This window comes from Fundulus heteroclitus, unplaced genomic scaffold (assembly GCF_011125445.2).
Source record: "Fundulus heteroclitus isolate FHET01 unplaced genomic scaffold, MU-UCD_Fhet_4.1 scaffold_39, whole genome shotgun sequence".
NCBI classification, from domain to species: domain Eukaryota; kingdom Metazoa; phylum Chordata; class Actinopteri; order Cyprinodontiformes; family Fundulidae; genus Fundulus; species Fundulus heteroclitus.
In genome coordinates this window covers 543,519-565,576 of record NW_023396803.1, presented here as the reverse complement: position 1 = coordinate 565,576, position 22,058 = coordinate 543,519, and the positions used below count along the sequence as shown (strand labels likewise).

The following is a 22,058-nucleotide window of genomic DNA, read 5'->3' as shown; positions in this document are numbered from 1 at the left end:
TTCCTTTACCACTTTTGATGTGTGTTTTGGGTCATTGTCTTGTTGGAACACCCAACTGCGCCCAAGACCCAACCTTCGGGCTGATGGTTTTAAGTTTTCCTGCAGAATTTGGAGGTAATCCTCCTTCTTCATTATCCCATTTACTTTCTGCAAAGAACCAGTTCCACTGGCAGCAAAACATCCCCAGAGCATAATACTACCACCACCATGCTTGACAGTAGGCATGGTGTTCCTGGGATTAAAGGCCTCACCTTTTCTCCTCCAAACATATTGCTGGGTGTTGTGGCCAAACAGCTCAATTTTTGTTTCGTCTGACCAGAGAACTTTCCTCCAGAAGGTTTTATCTTTGTCCATGTGATCAGCAGCAAACTTCAGCCGAGTCATAAGGTGCCTTTTCTGGAGCAAGGGCTTCTTTCTTGCACGGCAGCCTCTCAGTCCATGCCGATGTAAAACACGCTTGACTGTGGAGACTGACACCTGTGTTCCATCAGCTTCCAAATCCTTGCAGACCTGCTTCTTGGTGATTCTTGGTTGACTCTTGACCATCCTGACCAATCTCCTCTCGGCAGCATGTGATAGCTTGCGTTTTCTTCCTGATCGTGGCAGTGACACAACTGTTCCATGCACTTTATACTTGCGTATACTTGTCTGCACAGTTGCTCTTGGGACCTGTAGCTGCTTTGAAATGGCTCCAAGTGACTTCCCTGACTTGTTCAAGTCAATAATTCGCTTTTTCAGATCCACACTGAGTTCCTTTGACTTTCCCATTGTAGCTTTTGTAGCTGAGTCTAATCACTGGGTCAAATGAGCCCTATTTAAATGGGCTCATGAGAAGTCAACAGCTGTAGTCAATCAGAATCACTTAGAAGAAGTGAAGAGGCCATGACATGAAGCTAATTTGATTGACACAACTCGCTACATCACCAAAGTTGACAAATTTTGTTGCTGTATGTATATTTTTGACCCAGCAGATTTGGTGACATTTTCAGCAGACCCATAATAAATTTCTGAAAGAACCAAACTTTATGACTGTTTTTGGTGACAAACATGTATGTGTTCCGATCACTCTATCACAGAAAAATAAGAGTTGTAGAACTTATTGAAGACTCAAGACAGCCATAACATTATGATTTTTTTACAAGTGTATGTACACTTTTGACCACAACTGTAGCTACATGTGCAATTGAAGAGTTCCATCTGCTGTTTTTTAATGGCATTACACTATGTCCCACAATGGTGAAAACAATGGGGAAATTTGGTTGGGAAGGTGACAAAAGCACAGACAAGATACATCAGAGTTACACATTAGATTAAGTAATATGAATAAAAGGCTAAATTCTACAGCAAAAGAGAATTAACATATCAGAAAGGGGAGGGGTTGAATCTGCAATTAAGTGATAATAGAGCATATTCAGGTGAAAATGCTACATTACGTAAAATAAATGCAATAATCAACTTAAGAGGTATGAAATTTGCACAAAAAAATATACAAGATGTATGAATATACAGGCAAACACCTCAGAGCATTTGCAAATGGACATTTGCATCTGAGGCAGTGCAAATGAGTTTTGATCAGATTAACATAGCACATCTGATTTGAGCAGCAGAGAATTTTTTTTTGAGCAGCATTGAGTATAGAGTCTAGAAGCTGCTGGGAGGAAAGACATGTGGAAGTGCAGCAGTCTGTTACTGACAAAGCTCCGGCTCTATGCACAGGGTGAGAGGCATTGTCCAGTTATATTTTTCTTACAGTCCTTTTGTCTCCCACCACCTGCACTGGGTCCAATGGGCCTCCCAGGACAGAACTTGCCCGATTAATGGGTTTATCCAGCTGCTTCCTCTCAGCTACTGATAAGCTGCTGCTCCAACAGACCACACTACAGAAGAGGGATGATGCCACCACAGAGTTAAAGAAGAACCTCGGGAGTGCAAGTCAGGAGTGGAGATGGCCTACCTGTGTACACCTATACCTGGGATGAACTTAAGCCGTATGCAACAAATAAGCCTGGTCTGGACCCGGAGCTTGAGGAAAACAACAGACTGAACAAACTGATCAAAAACTCAGGGCTTGGATAAAATCAGTGGACATTATCATGGACAAAAGGATGATGACTCAAGAACCACCCTCTCCCCAGTGTCTTTTAACAAACTCAGGAGCTCTTTGAGTGGGTGAATGGTAATGCCTGGTTGTTCAACTGAACGCTTCAGAAATTCTTTTATTCCTGCTGCAGTGCACTTTTATAATGAGCCCTTTGTATGATCTAACTCTTGATAATGATATTGACACTGATGTTATTTGTTGTAGTCTATAGCAGAGTCTTGTATGAGGGTTTCTTGCCCTCATACAAAAATATGTGTTTTTGACATATTAATGGCAATTCGATTTCCCCCTTGGGGATTAATAAAGTAAACCTTAACCTTAATCTGCGGTGCTCCCGTACTGCAGTCCAGCCTCTCAGAAACAGCCCCATGTCCCTAAGTACTGCGGTTGTTAGTGAGGTAATCCAGTATCCATTGCAACAGGTGGTGGTCCACTCCTGACAACTCCAGTTTGGCCTTCAAAAGTAGTGGTTGCATGGAGCTGAAAGCGTTGTAAAAAGAAAATCAAAGAACACAATCCTCGCAGTGCTTCCAGGATTCATTTAAACCCTCCAACGTTTGAATATAGTTATATACATTTCTTTTGTGTGTATGAAGTGATAATTAGATTAAACAATCTGCTCTGTCATTTAAAGAGCTCATGATCTGGGTCTGGCTGAACAAAGCAGAACTCCTCTACAGGGAACTTTGATCCAGCTGTCCAGCAACTGTTTGTGCAGGTATAAACTAACACAGTCCCAAACTCCAGCTTTTTCGCCAAGTTGCTGTCTATCCTCTGCAGCAGGTAGACCAGAGCAGGCATCAGCTGCAGCTCAAAGGTCCTGGGTTCTCCACAGGAGCTGCACACTGAGACTACATGACTGTTATTGGACGGCATCTTGGAAATAAACAGTGGTTTTCTGTGCCGGCAGTAGCGAATGATCTGCTGTGGACACACTGAAATCGTCTTCATGAACCTGGAGAAGACAGCATCAGCGTGTCTGGCACTGGTCTTTTCATACATCTCCCCGCTGCCATCACTCTCCTCAGGTACTCCCAGTGCTACGCCTTCCCTCTGCTCATACTCCCTCAGAAGCTCCTGAGCGTGACCCAGCTCATCATCCTCACCAGACAGTTCTGACTCCTCCAAGACACTGATGAAGAAGGGACGAAAGACAGGAATGTCTTTAGATTCTACCAGACTGAGTTGCTGAAGGCCGGAGCTGACATCCATCTGGCAGACTGCAGGGCTTCCTGATGGAAAACCAGGCAGAAACTTAGACAATATCTGCAACATGTGACAGAATTCAGACACCTATTTAAGTGAGTTGTCACTGCTGTTTGTGCAACTGATTTTCAGCTAAACTGTGTCTCAACTTTTGTTGAAATAACACACAGACATAGACCAAACCATCCATGGAAATACAAAGAATGAGCATTCATAAAGAAGAGGTCTTGGCTTCGGAATGTGAAGCCTCAGTCTTGGGCTTGGCCTCATATTGTTGGGTCTTTCAAAAATTTTGTTCGAGATTGGTTCATGTCCCTGTAACTTTAAAAAGAAATACAAAACTAGGCAAACAAACTGAAAGGATGTTTCCCCTGGATTCATAGCAAACCCAATATAAATTAATGTGTAACAGTGTAATAATATGGTCAATAACTTAAAACCACTTTATTATTTTATTCAGTACTATTTGAACAGTTGTGTTTTTTTCTGTTTTAACCCACTAAGTGAACAATAATGTGTTAACACTTCTCGTTCACTTTTTAACAAAAGGAATACATCTCTACTTCCATGTCTGGTTGGATAAAAATGAGACTGAGTTGACTGGACCTGCTCTTCCAGGGTCCAGTCAGCTCCACCTCCAATCAAGCCGCAGCCACGCCCCCGGCGCTGCCCCGTCCCCCGAAAATGAACATAATCTCACTCTTCTACGTCTACTAATATCTTTTGGTTTTTAATGTTTTATTTTTATTTTTAATGTTCCTAATGATCTAATGTGCATAGACCAATAACAGTACAGTTAAAATTTTTAAGTTGAACAACAATTCCTTTTTATTGTGTAATTATATTTAAAATAAGGTGCACATTTATTAATTTATTGGTGAACAAAAACAGTTACTAGGGAAAAGTAGATACTGGCAGATACAAATAAAACTGTCATAGAAGCTCAGGAAGAGTGGCTGCCTACAATTTACACTGACCAGTGGGGTGGTCAGGACATGGCATGGGTGGGCTATGGCCCACCCCTGGTGGTCGCAGAGTAAAGAGGTATAACCGCTCGCGGCAGCAGACTAGTAATAGGCCATGGGCCAGAATCTATGGTGGCCCTGAGGTGCAAAGCACTACAACATTAACGAAAGCACTACAACATTAAAGAAAGCACTACAACATTAACGGAAGGGGTACGTCCTAGTGGGAGACCTAAGAAATCGCTGATTGGATTACAGCTCGTTTTTAATTTTGAACCGGAAGTTATTTTGGCTTTAATGTGTTTTTTAAAAACATGAATGTTCTCAGTGATCCAAACAGTACCACTACTCTTCGAGAGTATTTTGAGCAGGGCTCTCAACCCTCACGCATTGACCATGTGACACACACATTTCACTAACTTCACACGCAACACATGGCATTTCTCACGCATAAAAATAACAAAGCCCATCTGGGCTGCGGATGATCCTTTCACAGCTCTGTCAATCCAGAGCTCAGTCTAAACCCGCCGTCTGCTGAGCTGGTTCAGCTTCTTTCACATCTTATTTCTGCTGCAGTTCATGTTAACAGAACAGCAGGAAGAGCGATCAGAGTCATGATTTTTTTGGTCTTAACCACCCCCTACCCCAGCAGCAGCAGAGGCTGGTAGAGGTTCTGATTCGCTTGCGCGATCGAAAGAGAGACTGTGTCACCCAATTTAATCCTGTAAATAAAACTTTCGGCCCAAATAAAAATTTTCCTCTACAGACGTAAACGACGTGAAGCGAGGAGAGAGATAGAAAATTTCTGATTCTCGCTCATTTGTCATATTGTGGGTTTTGTTTTGTTTTATGCTTGGACCAAGGGGGGTCCTGGAAACCGAATGCTCCAACCAGATTGTAGAGGACTGAGGAATCATTGGGGCTCTCAACGGTCTGTCCATCCCCTAGAGCCTTGGAGGGATGCCAGGTTGCCTAGGCCCTATCGAGAAGTTCCCACCTCCAGGTCCCCAGAAATTCCCACCTCCAGGTCCCCAGAAATTCCCACCTCCACTCTCTCAAAGTGACTACCAGCTTTCTGAGTCCCTGTATTGGCGGTCACTCCCCGAGACTCTCCAAAGACTTATTTTAAGACTTTTTGTTACTAAGGGTCTGGCATCCTCTGCAGCCTGTAGCCAGGCGTCTTTAGCAGCCTGTAGCCAGGCGTCTTTAGCAGCCTGTAGCCAGGCGTCTTTAGCAGCCTGTAGCCAGGCGTCTTTAGCAGCCTGTAGCCAGGCGTCTCTAGCAGCCTGTAGCCAGGCGTCTCTAGCAGCCTGTAGCCAGGCGTCTCTAGCAGCCTGTAGCCAGGCGCCTCTAGCAGCCTGTAGCCAGGCGCCTCCCAAGCCTTGTAGCCAGGCGCCTCCCAAGCCCTGTAGCCAGGCGCCACCTGTGTCCTGTAGCCAGGCGCCGTCTGTAGGCTGTAGCCAGGCACCGTCTGTAGCCTGTAGCCAGGCGCCGTCTATAGCCTGTAGCCAGGCGCCGTCTGTAGCCTGTAGCCCGACCCTGTCCAAAGTCTGTAGCCCGACCCTGTCCAAAGTCTGTAGCCAGGCGCCCTAAGTAGCCAGTAGCCCTCCGTAGACAGTAATCTGGTCCCGTCTGTAGCCAATGGTCCAGCACCCCCGTAGTCTGCCTTCCTCAGCCCGTAGCCCAGCGCCATCCTCAGCCCTTAGCCCGGTGCCGTCCTTTTCTGTTTCTTTCTCCAGCCACCGGGTTCTGAGGATCCTGCTCCGCCGTCGGCCTCTGAGCGTCCTGCTTCACCGTCGGCCTCTGAGGGTCCTCGTTTGTCGATGTCCTCCGAGGACTCTGCCCAGTCGACGTATTCTAAGGGTTCTGTTCTGCCACCTGCTTCCAAGGTTTCTGCTCCGTCGACGGTCGCCGGGGATCTGGCTCTGCCTTCTGCATCCTGAAGCTGCGATCCGTCAACGTCAGCAGAGGAGTCTGAGACGCCGGGGCCGCCCTCCGAAATGTCCGCCGGAGAACCTGACCCGCCGGGGCCGGCCTCCAGATTATCTGACTCGCAGCGGCCGTCCTCCAGGACACCCCCCGGATTAACTTTCATGCCGGGGCCGTCCTCCGGGACGCCCGCCAGAGCGCCTGATTCACTGGGGTCGTCCTCCGGGACGCCCACCAGACTTTTACCTGTATCCGTTCTCTGATCTTTTCTGTTTTTCGTTCACCCTGTCTGGGTTGTGTTTGGTTTCGATTTTGATTGGACATTTTTTTTAATTGGACTTTTTCCTCCGCTAGCCCTGTCTGGGTTGTTTTGTTTTGTAATAGATTCTGTTCCCTTCCACTAGTCCTGTCAGCTCCCTCAGTCACTCCCCCATCCTTGATCACTTCCACCTGTTCAGATTAATTAGTTGTTCACTCTGCTCACCTGTTCCTCTGCCTATTTATACCTGCCTCAGTTCTCTGCTCCCTGCCAGAACGTCACACATGTTTCATTTCTCATTTCACCAATCCACTGGTAAGTACCATCCTGCATTTTTGTAGCTGCCTGTGCATCTGTAGCCTCGTGAGACCATCCTGATCTCGCGAGGTTTCAAGGTTTCACTCGCAGATCAGTCTGGATACCCTCCGTTGAAGAAAATTTGGAGCCGTTCACCAAACGAACGTCCAATCAGCGTTGGCTTTGAGGCGGGTTGAGGTGTGACGCAACGGGAAGCGCGTCAGTTCAGTCTAAAGAACATGGCGGCTTCAGCCGATGAAACTAGCGTTAGCGCGGCTATCGAGCAAGTTTTATCGGAATTACAGAGTATTTCTCTGCTGAGCTAACGAGCCTTTACTTGCAGCAGCAAGAGTAGCTTGGCTTGTGGTTGTGTTTTCGTCGTCGCTCGTAACAGAGCGACGACGAATCTGATTGGTTTATTTGGCCCGTCTATCACCAACATAGGCCAATCAGCTGACCAGTATTTTCGCCCCTTCCCAAAATTACTTCAACGGAAGGTTTCCAGATGGATATGCGGAGCAAATCTATCTGGCGGAGTCAGGTAAGTGCATCTGGTTGTCTGATCAGTTTTTGTTTTTACCTGGATGTCTGCTCTGTATATATCCTCCTAAATCATTACATCATTAACTTGGTGTGCATGGGAAGCACAATGCGTAGAAGAAGATAACTTAATCTTAAAATGAAGCGTAGAAGACTTTTCAAAATTTTTGCTACGTCCAACCATATTATTTTGACAATTATTTTTTAACATGAATTGTGTTTTGAAGGAAAAAACATTTATTATTTCCAACACTAGATGGCAGCAAACCCAAATGTTTGGGCGTCATCTGTAATTCACGGTACATATTTTACCAAACCATTCATACACATTCGTCCAAAAGTGGAAGCAGCTTTAAAATATCTTTAGCTGGCCTTTAAAAGAAATAAGATTTTAATCTTTAATCCTATATGTAGGAGCGCAAATGCATTGATTGGGTAATTGATTGGGTAAAGTGTCTATTTAAGGGGGGAACTTTTCTTTGATAGGTAGGTGTTCCACCCGGAAGGGGAAAACAGTTTTTGACCGCAAAAAGATAAATACAAGCAAGCAAGTCTGCTTTATATGTTGTCTGGAGATGTGTTCATGTATGATGGACATTTGACATGCAAAGAGGAAAATAAATGGACGAAGCGTTCAACATGCCCTGACGACTCGGACTCTAATTCATCCCAAAAAGGTAACAATAAGCGCGTCAACTCTATTACCCCGATGCAGCACCTCAGTGGCTTAAAGTATTGGCTTGGCCGCTACAAAACCAGTCAAAAACTGTTTGTGCATCTTCACGAACTGTGCATAAGATACGCGTTTCTGCATGGTTGATGGTGGTGATTGCGCAAGAAAAGACTGGGCTGGAGGTTACGTGTTTGGAGTGGAGCATCAGCTGATTGAACTCAGCTCACCTGAGGTGACGTCAGACAGGATAGACATCGGTGAGGGCGCCGTTGATCAGCTCGGCGCTGGATTTGAACAATCATTCGTCTGCATTAGGTATGTGTAGCGCTACCACCGATATGATGGCCATCTAAATATAGTGTGCACACATAAGGGCGTAATTCCAATGCATTGGTTGCTGAAGTGGATGAACAATTAATTTTGTATCAACAAACTGTTGCGATCTGTGGACTGTCGGACTTTAATTATGGAGGATTGCACGGCTAAAATGGATGAACATTTTAGCCGAGGGAACCAGTTGATTGCATAAAAGTCTTGACAAGCAGCATTTCCTCCTGAAGAAGCGTAGAGCCACAGGGAGAGTAGTCTGCATTGTCCATGGCTTTGCAACAATCCCTCATACTGAACAAGCATGAAGCAACAGGGAAAAAAACCCTCCCCATTAACAGGAAGGAAAAACCTCCAGCAGAACCGGGCTCAGTATGAACGGTCATCTGCCTCGACCGACTGGGGGTTACAGAAGACAGAGCAGAGACACAACAAGACAGACAAAAAAGCACAGAAGCACACATTGATCCAGCAATCTGTTCTATATAACCACAACTGTTATAACTTTGGGCAATAAATAATGTGCAATAATCTATTTAATACACTGTGCTATAACCTGTGCAATGATCCGGAAGAACTTCTGCTGCTATCACCAAGTGAATATATGTCAGTACATGTGTGTGTGTGTGTATATATATATATATATATATATATATATATATATATATATATATATATATATATACACACACACATGTACTGACATATATTCACTTGAGTGTTATGCTGATGACACTCAGCTATATTTATCCATAAATCCTGATGAATCCAATCAATTACTTCGACTGCAGTCATGTCTTGATGACATCAAAAGCTGGATGACTTTAAATTTCCTGCATCTAAATTCTGACAAGACCGAAGTTGTAATCTTTGGGCCAGAGTCCTCAAAAAATAAACTTCTTAACCAATCACTTAATCTGGGTGGCATTAACTTGGCCTCTGGTAATAAAGTAAAAAACCTTGGTGTTATTTTTGACCAAGACATGTCATTTAAATCCCATATTAAACAGGTTTCCAGAGTTTCCTTTTTTCACCTCCGGAATATCGCCAAAATTAGAAACATTCTGTCTACTTTTAAGACTAATCTTTAAACTTTCCTTTTTGACAAAGATTATAACTAGAGTGGCTCATGTTACTCTGAGCTACCTTTATAGTTTTACTGCTATAGGCTTAGGCTACTGGAGGACATCAGGATCTAATTTTCTCAATCTATAGAGTTCTACTGTTCTTCAATTATGCATTACGTGTTGTCATTTCTGCTTTAACTTTCTGTTCTCTCTCTTTTTTTTTTTCTTCGTAGTAGGTACACCTGGTCTGGCATTCTGTTAACTGTGACATCATCCAGTGAAGACGGCTCACCCGCTATTACCATCTAATGTAGAACAGATTACTGGATCAATGTGTGCTTTTGTGCTTGTTTGTCTCTGTTGTTGTGTCTCTGCTCTGTCTTCTGTAACCCCCAGTCGGTCGAGGCAGATGACCGTTCATACTGAGCCCGGTTCTGCCGGAGGTTTTCCTTCCCGTTAATGGGGAGTTTTTCTTCCCACTGTCGCTTCATGCTTGCTCAGTATGAGGGATTGCTGCAAAGCCATGGACAATGCAGACGACTCTCCCTGTAGCTCTATGCTTCCCCAGGAGTGAATGCTGCTTGTCGGGACTTTGATGCAATCAACTGGTTTTCTTATATAGGAACATTTTTGACCAATCTGTATAATCTGACCCAATCTGTATAATATGATTGAACTTGACTTTGTAAAGTGCCTCGAGATGACATGTTTCATGAATTGGCGCTATATAAATAAAATTGAATTGAATTGAACTGGCTGCCATGGAAGCAAGCTTCCTGATTGGCTTACAGCAAGATGGAATAGGAAAGTTATTCAGATTGAAGAGGAGTGTGGTTCATTTCCAACATTTAGTAACTTTGTTGACTTTGTCACAAGAGAGGCAAAAATAGCATGTAACCCAGTGACGTCGCTACATGCGCTTAAAGCAAATGCTTCAGAGACAAAGCTCATAAAGGCTAGCAGTGTTGGGGCAAACGCATTTGCAAGCAGCACAGAAGAGAAAACAGAAACAAACAAATGTGTATTCTGTGACAAAAGACAATCACTGAAAGAGTGAAGTTTGTAAAATTAAAGGGACTGTGTTTTAGATGTCTCTGCTATGGGCATCAATCCAAGAAAAGAGAAGTATCTGCAACACCTGCAAGAAAAACTACTGGGGGAGAACTTATAAATGATATTTTGAGTGCAAGGTTGGCGAACAGTTTGCAAAACAATTTATATTTGTGTGCAACACCTTTTTTGTGTACAACCTTTTGGCAGGAAACTATCTCCATAACTCTTGCTGCAGCATTTTGGATCAGCTGAAGACTTTGAACTGCATTTTAACCAGTAAACTAATGTTTAAACCAGGGGTGTCAAACGTACGGCCCGCCGAACGATTTAGTCTGGCCCGGTGGCTAAATGCATTATCATTATCATTTCCATCTTACTAATTTTAACTGACACATCAATGTCTTTTCTTGTTGTAGCCTCCTTTGCAGCCTTATCTGCCATTTCATTTCCTTTAACTCCCATATGTGCTGGTACCCACAAAAATATGACTGTAATGTCCATCATTTGAATTCTGTATAATGTTTGCTGGATTTCTATCAAAATATCTGGTCTACTGTTTGAATGTTTTATCAGTAAACTGATTAGTGATGAAGATGAATCTGAACAAATAATCACTCTCAGAGGTCTTATTTCTTCTACCCATTGCACTGCAAACAGAATTGCTAGCATTTCTCCTGTGTATACTGATATATTATCACTTGTCCTCTTTCCTACTGTAATATGAAACTCTGGAACAATAAAAGATACTCCTATCTTGTTATCTAAACTTTTTTGATGCATCTGTGTAGATCTGAATGAAACTGTAGTAACTATTAATATATTCCTGTATTGTATTTGAATTTAAAACAAAACCCCTGACCTTATTTCCCTTTCGTAATAGTGTTAGATCTACTTTAGCTTCAGGTAGTATCCAAGGTTGTACTGCTGGCAGTGGTACTGTTGAACTGAACATTAAATCAGTTAATTCTAATTCCATTGCTTTTTGTCTAACTGTCTACCCAAAGCTTTTTCTCTCCCTCTTCTCCATTTCCCAACAAGATGTTAAAGTGCTCTGTGCTGGATGATCTTCACTATTACCCTGTAAATTAGCCCAATAGTTTAGAGATAACTGAATTCTTCTCAATGTCGGGAAGTCTGAACAACAACAACAACTCTTAATGCATCATGTGACCTTTGGCACAAATTTACCGCAGCGTGGGTGGGATTGTTTCCTAGTCGAGCAGAGACTATTTTGTGCGTGCAGAGACCATTTTGTACTGGAGGAAAACTTATAAATGATATTTTGAGTGCAAGCTTGGCGGACAGTTTGCAAAACAATTTTTTTTGTGTGAAACACATCTTTTTGTGTGCAAAACAAGTTTTATTTGTGTGCAACACCTTTTCTGTTTACAACCTTTTGGCAGGAAACTATCTCCATAACTCTTGCTGCAGCATTTTGGATCGGCTGAAGACTTTGAACTGCATTTCAACCAGTAAACTAACGTTTAAACCAGGGGTGTCAAACGTACGGCCCGCCGAACGATTTGGTCCGGCCCGATGGCCAAATGCAATATCATTATTCAACGGCTGTATCTCCTCGCTGCATCAACCGATCTGCACCTGGTTTCACTGCCGAACGGGTTCGTGTGAATTGCCCGGTGGACGGGCGCGGAAAATGCGTGACAGCTTCTGCGGTGGCTGGAGGGAGGCGGTGCGCGTACCCCAGCGGTGCTTGGCTGCGAGGGCCGCTCATCGCCGCTTGCGGCTTTAATTATTAGGCCCGAGCAGCGAAGCGCTACGAAGGCCTATTGTATCTGTAGTGTTTAATTATTATTATTAATCTGCCACCCCAAAGAGGGGCCTTTTTGAGGGCTTTATCATATTCAAAAACTCACCAAACTTGTCAGATGCATGAAGACTGTTTAAAAATTTTGTATTTTAAGGTCGTCACAAAAATCAAAAGAAAAATGCCTCAACGGCGCCACCTAGCAATTTTCAAAGGACCCTTTGCTATTCACTTACTTCATCGTAGAGACATGAGATTTGGTACAGTGGTAGAGCTCACCAAGACGCTCAGAATTTACAATTAATGTCATAGTGCAAATATCACAGGAAATCGTCCATTTTAGATTGAAGGTCTGATTTTGACCCCATTTTTGACGTTTACAGCATTGGTATTTGATCGAACTCGTCCTAGGGATTTCGAGCAAGCGGCTTGAAACTCGGTCAGTCTGATCATAAGGCATGGCCAATTAAAAGTTATCAAAACGGTGAGTTTTTGAGCATGTTGAAGGGGTGTTAGCAGGGGTCAAAGTTCACCTACTCGCCACAAAAAATAAAACTGTTATATCTCCTACACAGAAACACACAGAGGCACCAAACTTTCTGTGATTGATCATCATCGGGTCTTCTTTAATATCCAATGGTCAAATGATGACATCACTTAGGCCACGCCCCCTGACAACAGGAAGTGTCATGTTTTGCTGTAAACGGTCGCTATGTTACCCCTCTGAGCTAATCAACATGAAACTGTGTCCAGAGACAGAAGACATGTTGTTGTGTTGTGGATTCCAGCCCCAAGTGTATTCGATGGAGCAGGAGAGCGTGGCGGCGTGGTGAAGTCACCTCAAACGCCGCTGCCATACGTTTGGCTCTGAATTCCACATTTTTGGGCCGAGCTGCTTAAAACTCACTTGAATGCATCCTTATCCACCCCCCAATAGGAATCCATAACAAACTTTGTTGGGCGTGACCTAATGTCTCAACGGCGCCACCTAGCAATTTTCAAAGGACCCTTTGCTATTCACTTACTTAATCGTAGAGACATGAGATTTGGTACAGTGGTAGAGCTCACCAAGACGCTCAGAATTTACAATTAATGTCATACTGTAAATATCACAGGAAGTTGGCCATTTTAGACTGAAAGTCTGATTTTGACCTCAGTTTTGACAGTTACAGCATTGGTATAAGATCGAACTCCTCCCAGAGATATCGAGCGATCGGCTTGAAACCCGGGCAGTCTGATCATAAGGCATGGCCAATTAAAAGTTATCAAAATGGTGAGTTTTTGAGCATGGTGAAGGGGGGTTAGAACGGGTCAAAGTTCACCTACTCGCCATGAAACACAAAGCTGTTATATTTCATACACAAAAACTCACAGAGCCACCAAACGTTCAGTAATTGATCACCATCAGGTCTCCTATAATATCCAATGGTCAAATGATGACATTGCTTAGGCCACGGCCCCTGACAACAGGAAGTGTCATGTTTTGTTGCAAGCGGTCGCTATGTTACCCCTCTGAGCTAATCAACATGAAACTGTGTCCATAGAGAGAAGACATGTCGGTGTGTTGTGGATTCCAGGCCCAACTGGATTCCATGTAGCAGTGCGGCGTGGTGGCATGGCGAAGTCACCTGAAACGCCGCTGCCATATGTCCAGACTTCCATAGGATATTGACAAATTTAATAAAAAGTAACTTAAAATTACCTTAAAAGGACAACATTTTTAAAAGTCAAAAGGCTTATTTAATGCTTTGAGAACATCTCTTCTATTCGGCTACAAAATCAACCAAAACAGGATGATCTTTTAAGCTATAAGACCATCTTTAAGATGTCAATACATAGATTTTAAGCTGGTGGGTCACCACTGCCTCCGGTGGCCAAATGCATCGCTGCATCAACTGATCTGCACCAGTTTAATCTCGTCATGGCAAAATTATTTTTTCTCTTCATGTGTGGCCCTAATACTCCATCGTAAGAACACCGCTGTCGTTACCGCGGGTCCTGGAAATAAAAAAAAAAAAAAAAAAGCACTGCTCCTGGGGGGAATTTTTGATTATGCTCACGCATAGATGTGTAATACTTCTCATTGCAATTCAATACCACAACAGACCTCATCACGCTCTACAGTACATCAAGAAAACTAAATCAACTAAAACAAGTTCACGAGTGCACTTGAAATTAAGTTAATCCATATTTGTGTGTCAGGGTGTCTAAGCACTCTCCAGAATTTGACATCTCAGCAGAACCTGTAATAATTATAGAAAGTAACGTTATAGTTGTTCTGCCTTTTGTTAAGACAGCAAGGAATTCATGTCGTGAATACATTACATAAATAAGATATTAATTAATTCTTAGTCAGAGGAAATCCATGGTAAAAACAGAAACGTTTTGGGTTCATATTTAATGAGAGTGAGACATCACAACTTTCTTAGATCTCTATGTGAATTACGTGACATAGTGAGTGCTCTCACCTTAAAAAAAGATCTTTGACGTATTTTGCTCCGGTTAAAAGCTGCTTTTCAGCCATGAAGCTAGGGAAACTGCTAATGTTGAAGTTGAATTTGTTCTACACGCTTCTGCCTTGGAAAAATATTTGTCTTTTTACAAAAACAATGTTTAAAGCCAGATTTGGGAACAAAGGTTATTCAGAGAACGCAAGAAAGAGAAGCTTTGTGTGGGGAACTTTTGTCTAGCTGCATATGGCCCCAGGACAGTACAATAGTTTTCTTGAAGTATAATTTTGGAGAAGTAGAAACAAGTATTAATTTCAAAAGGTAGGTAAAAAAAGGAAAAAAGATAGTCGTTATTTCCATCTTGCTGTGAAAATTTGTGAAATGTTATAATTTGTAATGCTTAGATATAAAATTGCAAGGCAATTACTAAAATTGCCTTTTGTTGAAAAATTTTTTTGGCATGCCATACTTTATATTTATAGGTAGCCTAGATGTGCATAATAAAAGAGTGGAACTAAAAGCTGGTCTACAATTTTTATGGAGCTTTAACTTGCTAAGAGTAATAACGTTAGATGATTATATCTTTAAAATGAGATAACTGTCTCATAAAATGTGATAGTTTACTTGGTCTAAAGAGATGATTCAATTCAATGTTATTTATATAGTGCCAATTCATGAAATATGTCATCTCAAGGCACTTTACAAAGTCAAAATCAATCAGATTGTACAGATTGGGTCAGATTATACACATTGGTCAAAATATTCCTATATAAGGGAACCAGTTGATTACATCAAAGTCCCGACAAGCAGCATTCACTCCTGGGGAACCGTAGAGCCACAGGGAGAGTTGTCTGCATTGTCCATGGCTTTGCAGCAATCCTACCTATTGAGCAAGCATGAAACAACAGCGGGAAAAAAACTCCCCATTAACGGGAAGGAAAAACCTCCATCAGAACCGAGCTCAGTATGAACGGTCATCTGCCTCGACAGACTGGGGGTTACAGAAGACAGAGCAGAGACACAACAAGACAGACAAAAAAGCACAGAAGTTCTACATTAGATGGTAGTAGCGGGTGATCTGTCTTCCCTGGATGATGCCACAGCTAACAGAACGCCAGACCAGGTGTACCTACTATGAAAAAAAAAGAAAAAACAAAAAGTTAAAAGCTGAAATGACAACAGTCATTCAAAATTGAAGAACAATAGACCCTGATGTCCTGCAGTAGCCTAAACGTATAGCAGCATAACTATAGAGGTAGCTTAGGATAACATGAGCCACTCTAACTATAAGCTTTTTAAAAAAGGAAAGTCCAAAGAGCCAGCTTCTAGTGGAGAAGTTCAAGTATCTTGGGGTCTTGTTCACGAATGAGGGGAAGATGGAGCGGGAGATCGACAGGCGGATTGGTGCAGCGTCTGCTGTGAAGCGGGCGCTGTACCGGTCCGTTGTGGTGAAGAGAGAGCTGAGCCAAAAGGCAAAGCTCTCGATTTACCGGTCGATCTACGTTCCTACCCTCATCTATGGTCACGAGCTTTGGGTCGTGACCGAGATCCCAGATACAAGCGGCCAAAAATTAGTTTTCTCCATAGTGTGTGTGAGCTCTCCCTTAGAGATAGGGTGAGGAGCTCAGTCATCCGGGGAGGACTCAGAGTAGAGCCACTGCTTCTTCACGTCGAGAGGAGCTCGATTTAGTCCGGTCCGGTGGCCAAATGCATTATCATTATTCAACGGCTGTATCTCCTCGCTACATCAAGCGATCTGCACCAGATTTTTTGTGAGCCGTGGGGAGCGCTGCCGAACACGTTCGTGTGAATCGCCCAGTGGACGGGCGGGCAAAATGCGCGACAGCATCTGCGGTGGCGGGCGGCCGGCGGTGCGCAAATCCCAGCGGTGGCCAATAGGCCAGAGCGGCGCTTTGCTGCGAGGGCCGATCATCACCGCTTGCGGTTTTAATTTTTTTTTGTTTTTGTTTTTTTTCCATGTTGAATTTCAGGAAAACTTCAGGCTTTTGGGTGTTGTCTTTAAAATCACCCTTAGGTTTTACAGGTAGTTTTGGCAGGTGTTTTAGTCCTTAATAATTTAAGTTATACATTACAAAAACATAAGTTATTAACAACTTCTCACTCTGCATTACAGCTTTGTATTAACATTGTTTTAATGTGTGTTATTGTGTACAGGTGTGGATGTTAAGGGTTGAGTTAATTATAAACCAATTTACTGTTTGGTAGTTTAAGCAATTGTCATATTTGTAGCATCACTAGTCTTTCCTGTGACATGCATCTTATTTTTGTCATAATAAATTTTCCAGCCGAAGACGGTTTTGGCTTAAGAAGTCAGTCCTCAAAAGCAAGACTTGTTCAGTTTATCAAAAATGTTAACATTAAATCGTCATTTTGGGGGTACAAGATTTCCACTGAGGTTTTGAAATATTTAACTGGCAATGGAAATATGTATAGTATCAGAGTAGAAAATGCTGTATTTTCCTCTGAGTTACGGTGGCTGATAGAGTTAAGTTTAATAACCCTTTTATTCTGGAAAGAAAACCAACACAAACAAGTTTTAGACTCTTCTCAAAGAAAAGAGGGCAGAAAGGACCAGAAACGTGAGGCCGTCTTCATCAGTCTCGGCTCCATCTGCGCTGGCTACCTTCTGTCTCTTTGCCTTTATTATCAGACATCAAAGAAAGGGCAGGAGGGGTCAGGAATTCACTACATGGGTGTAAAAGATAAGGGGGGTTTTACAACATGGGGTTGGTACACAAAGAGGTATAAGATTAACATATATATAGCAAGAGACTCCTTGTCTAGGAGAAACATCTGTTTCTCCTGTGTGAAGTTAAAACAGTAGAACAGTCCTTAATAAAAAGATAAAAAGAAAATGATTACATTCACATTTCTTCTGACAGTGGCGCAGACAAAATGCGGTACCGCGCGCGAGCTATTTTTAGAAACACAACGTCACGATGACGTCACATCACGTGGTACGCAGTAGGGCATGCTTGCATAGTCCGCCGTTGTTTCGCTGTAAAAGAGACGTGCGTTACCCTTGGTTTTACTCGGTAAACGACTGCTTTTTCCAAATCTAAGACCATAGTTTTTAAACATTGTTGCTATGGAACGTGCAACAGCGACTCGAGTTACGCTGATCGGCCGCATATGAAGGATGTTTTCTTCAAGACTGCCAAGGAGAAATGTGTGTGCTGGGTTCACCGGTGCGGTCGGCCTACACAACAGTTCAACCCGGAAAAAGTTACCAAATTCACCTACATATGTAGCAAGCATTTTGTCGGAGGAAAGGGCCCAACCGAAGAACATCCTGACCCAATTCCAGCGACATCAAGTCAAGGTAAGAGTATTTTGGTGGCCGACATGTTAATAAAGTAGCGCCTGCTACCATGACAGCATATAGGCTATCATGGTAGCAGGCGCTAACATGATAGCCTGCTACCAGGATAGCTTACTCAAAAACATTTCAAATGAGACAAACATTAAACATATACCCATTCCTGGACGGTGATTGCAATCAACAACAAAAAAAAACGGCCGACGCTGCCTTGATCGCCGCGCAGGAAAAAAAAAAAAACAAAGCTTACCGTTCATCAACTCGGCCAGTTTTCCAGTCTTTTTTTAAGCCCTCGAACCTCAAGCCATCGTTTGAGCTGAAGGTTGGTGTGTTCTTCGACAGTGCGACCAGTAATCCGTGTGCCTGGGACATCGTCTTGGGAAAGTTTAACGGCTGTAAAGTCGGTCATATCTGTTATCCGTGCGTTCTCTCCTGTATGCGTTCTCTCCTGTATGCCCTACCTAAGCGGCAAAAGGGGCGTTGCTCTTGAGACGGTGACGTCACGTGCGCGGTACCGCATTGAAGTTGAATAAAATCCTCAAATTTCTACTTTAGCAATTGAGTAAATATACATTTAACCACTGGGTAAAAGCCTTATACTGTGTTTTCTGTTTGTTTTCAGAATGAGACAGCGATGGACTGTGACAGAGAGAGTTCCACAATTATCCAGCCAGGCTTTGATAATGATGTTATAAGAGGCTACAGCATCATCCACTCTGCTGGTAAGCAGTCAGCACAGTGGACTTCCTGAAGATGACCCAGCTCTGGCCAAAAGAACAGGATCAGACGGGCGCAGATTTACTTCCAACTATTATTTCATTCAAATGAAAAATGGTGAACAGATAAGCAGATCATGGGTTGTCTACTATTAAAAGGGACAAAAGAAAATAAGAGGAAAACAACAAGAAAAGGGATAAGAGAGGGACAAAATGTAGAACAAATAATGTATGTCTATTCTATTAAAATTTTTGTATAATCGGTCTGTTTTGTGTTGTCTTCACAATTCAGAGGGCACCATGCCTTTCTTTGCCTAGGGCCCCAAATTTCCTAAATCCACCCCTGATCAAAAGTATAATGTTTGGAAAGTTCTGAAGGTAGGCATTTCATTCGTTTTATTTTTTGATTGAATTAAATTGTTAAGTGCATATATTATAAATCATATAATTTCTTGCACAGCGTTGTGGTAATGAAACGTTCTCACGTTCTGTGGCACCGAATTGGTTTGCTAGATGGCAGTGGCTGCATTATGTGGAAGAGACTGATCGTGTTTTGTGTTTCGCTTGTCTGAAAGCAGTCGGAAAAAAAGTCATACCTAGAGACAAATTTAAGAAAGACAACCCCTTCATGAATGCCGGCTTTTCAAATTGGCGTTATTATAGTGTTATTGCGAAGCTTAATTAATAGCGCACATATTTACCTGAGAACTGATGACGTCTGTGTGTTACAGACCCTGTTTGCGTGCACTTAAGTGTACAGGACTGTCTCAAAAAATTGTGATAAAGTTCTTTATTTTCTGTAATGCAATTAAAAAACATGAAATGTCATACATTCTGGATTCATTACCAATCAACTGAAATATCGCAAGCCTTTTATTGTTTTAATATTGCTGATTATGGCGTACAGCTGAAGAAAACTCAAAAATTCTATCTCAAAATATTAGAATATCGTGAAAAAGTATACAAGTAGGCTATTCAACTAATCACTTGAATCGTCTAATTAACTCGAAACACTGCAGGGTTTCCTGAGCCTTGAAAAACACTCAGCTTGTTTCAGTAAACTAAATCACAAGTATGGTAGTGGTTAAGAGACGACATAAGATTCTCACAGTAACTGGTGTACTGACCATGGCATTACTGTCCTTGATTGGCCTGCCAATTCCCCTGACCTGAACCCCATCGAGAATTTGTGGGGTATAGTGAAGAAGAAGCTGAAAGACACCAGACCCAACAATGCAAATGAGCTAAAGGCCGCTATTGAAGCATCCTGGGCATCCATAACTTACAAAGACTACCCGATAGGTGTCGAAACGTTTTCAGAAAGAACTGCACGAAAGTCCGGTTGCCTCCGATTTAAGCCTATTTGCTGTTGCGATGACCCGGATAACAGAATTTGCACAGGCAATTCCTAGAAGCAAATATAACACTTTAGCACTTAAACATACAAATACTTCCAGGAGGTACCCACCTTTGGTTTGCAGATCTCTGGCTTGTTCCTGAACCTCCTTATCCCCTCCACTTCGAAAATCCTCTCCCCCCACCTCCGCCCCCCAGTCTTCTGCGGAATCACACCAATCTGTGGCCGACGGCACAACCACCTCAAGCGTAGACGACTGGTTGGGAGCCTCCACACACTGCGAGCGGAAAACCGTCCAGCTACCTGACTGCTCGCTGCAGCCAGGTTGGCAGCAGGCGAACAGGTTGAGGTTTCTGTGATAAGGGGAGCCCTGTAGGGGACAGTAAACCTGCACCACGTGGGCTAACGAAGCGCTACAACGACCACAGCGGGGAAGCTGCCGGGTAATACCCGGTTGCCAGTCCGGCTCTCCCCCGACTTTGTTTGTCAGAAAAGAGGAGCAATATTTCTTCGAATCCAGCTCTCCATCACAGAGACCGATGAAAAGTTGCTCCTGGGCCATTTCACTCACAAACACACACACACACACACACACACACACACACACACATCATCATCATAATCTTCTAATTCTTCTTCTTCTTCTTCATTGGGGTTGACAAACAACGATGTGAGGCATTACCGCCACCAACATGTAAGGAGTGTGGATCGGGACAAACGTGCTAAACCATAATCTTATAACTTGAATCAGAAGTAGCTACATTACCTTAAAATATGATACGATTCTTTTTCCTGTTCGACACCCCTTACCAATTATTTTCTTTGATCTCCGATATTTTGATCTCTGATAGCTATCTAAAATTTTAGCTTCATCTATTCTAAACCTTCTACCTGTATGTTAGACCCAATCCCAACCAAGTTGTTTAAGGAGGTATTCCCTTTGATCAGTGGTCCTATTTTAGACATGATTAATCTATCCTTGGTAAATGGATATGTACAACAGGCTTTTAAAGTAGCTGCTATTAAACCTTTACTTAAGAAACCATCTCTTGATCAAGATGAGTTAGCAAATTACAGACCTATATCTAATCTTCTTTTCTTATGTAAAATTCTTGAGAAAGTAGTTGCTAATCAACTTTGTGAACATTTACAAAGTAATGACCTACTTGAGGAGTTTCAGTCAGGCTTCAGAGCTCATCTTAGCACTGAAACAGCTCTGGTGAAGGTCACCAATGATGTTCTCATGGCCTCAGATAATGGACTTGTGTCTATACTTGTCCTGTTAGATCTTAGTGCTGCATTTGATACAGTTGATCACAATATTCTCCTACAAAGACTTGAGCATACTGTAGGGATTAAGGAGAAAGCATTAGGCTGGTTTGAATTTTATCTGTCGGACAGATTCCAGTTTGTTCATGTTAATAATACATCTTCCTCAAACTCTAGGGTCACCTGTGGAGTGCCACAGGGTTCAGTCCTTGGACCAATTCTCTTTACCATATATATGCTTCCGATTGGCAAAATTATCAGACAGCATGGGATTAATTTCCACTGTTATGCTGATGACACTCAGCTATATTTATCCATAAATCCTGATGAATCCAATCAGTTACTTTGACTGCAGTCATGTCTTGATGACATCAAAAGCTGGATGACTTTAAATTTCCTGCACTTAAATTCTGACAAGACAGAAGTTGTAATCTTTGGACCAGAGTCCTCAAAAAATAAAGGATGGATGGCATTAACTTGGCCTCTGGTAATAAAGTAAAAAATCTTGGTGTTGTTTTCGACCAAGACATGTCATTTAAATCCCATATTAAACAGGTTTCCAGAGTATCCTTTTTTCACCTCAGGAATATTGCCAAAATTAGAAACATTCTGTCCAGGGGTGATGCTGAAAAACTAGTCCATGCGTTTGTTACTGTAATTCTTTACTATCAGGAAGTCCACAATATGCAGTTCAAAGTCTTCAGCTGATCCAAAATGCTGCAGCAAGAGTTCTGATGAAAATCA

At 42.6% G+C, this 22,058-nt stretch overlaps 1 protein-coding gene across 1 annotated transcript; it reads right to left on the bottom strand.

The window, feature by feature from the left end:
* Nucleotides 1–1,186: 1,186 nt before the first annotated feature.
* pdcd2l (programmed cell death 2-like) lies at nt 1,187–20,665 on the bottom strand. The gene is made up of 2 exons (XM_036130839.1): nt 20,157–20,665; nt 1,187–3,333 (listed from the first exon to the last, which is right to left on the bottom strand). The coding sequence occupies exons 1-2, from the start codon at nt 20,605–20,607 to the stop codon at nt 2,726–2,728; spliced, it is 1,059 nt and encodes a 352-aa protein (XP_035986732.1). The 5' UTR covers nt 20,608–20,665; the 3' UTR covers nt 1,187–2,725.
* Nucleotides 20,666–22,058: the final 1,393 nt, after the last annotated feature.

What these genes read in the sequence shown, in the direction of transcription:
- pdcd2l (XM_036130839.1), bottom strand. Translation starts at nt 20,607, where the DNA reads ATGGCCCAGGAGCAACTTTTCATCGGTCTCTGTGATGGAGAGCTGGAT. An exon ending in CAGAGATCTGCAAACCAAAG is followed by an intron (nt 3,334 to 20,156) that starts GTGGGTACCTCC and finishes GTTTTCCATCAG; the next exon opens with GAAGCCCTGCAGTCTGCCAG.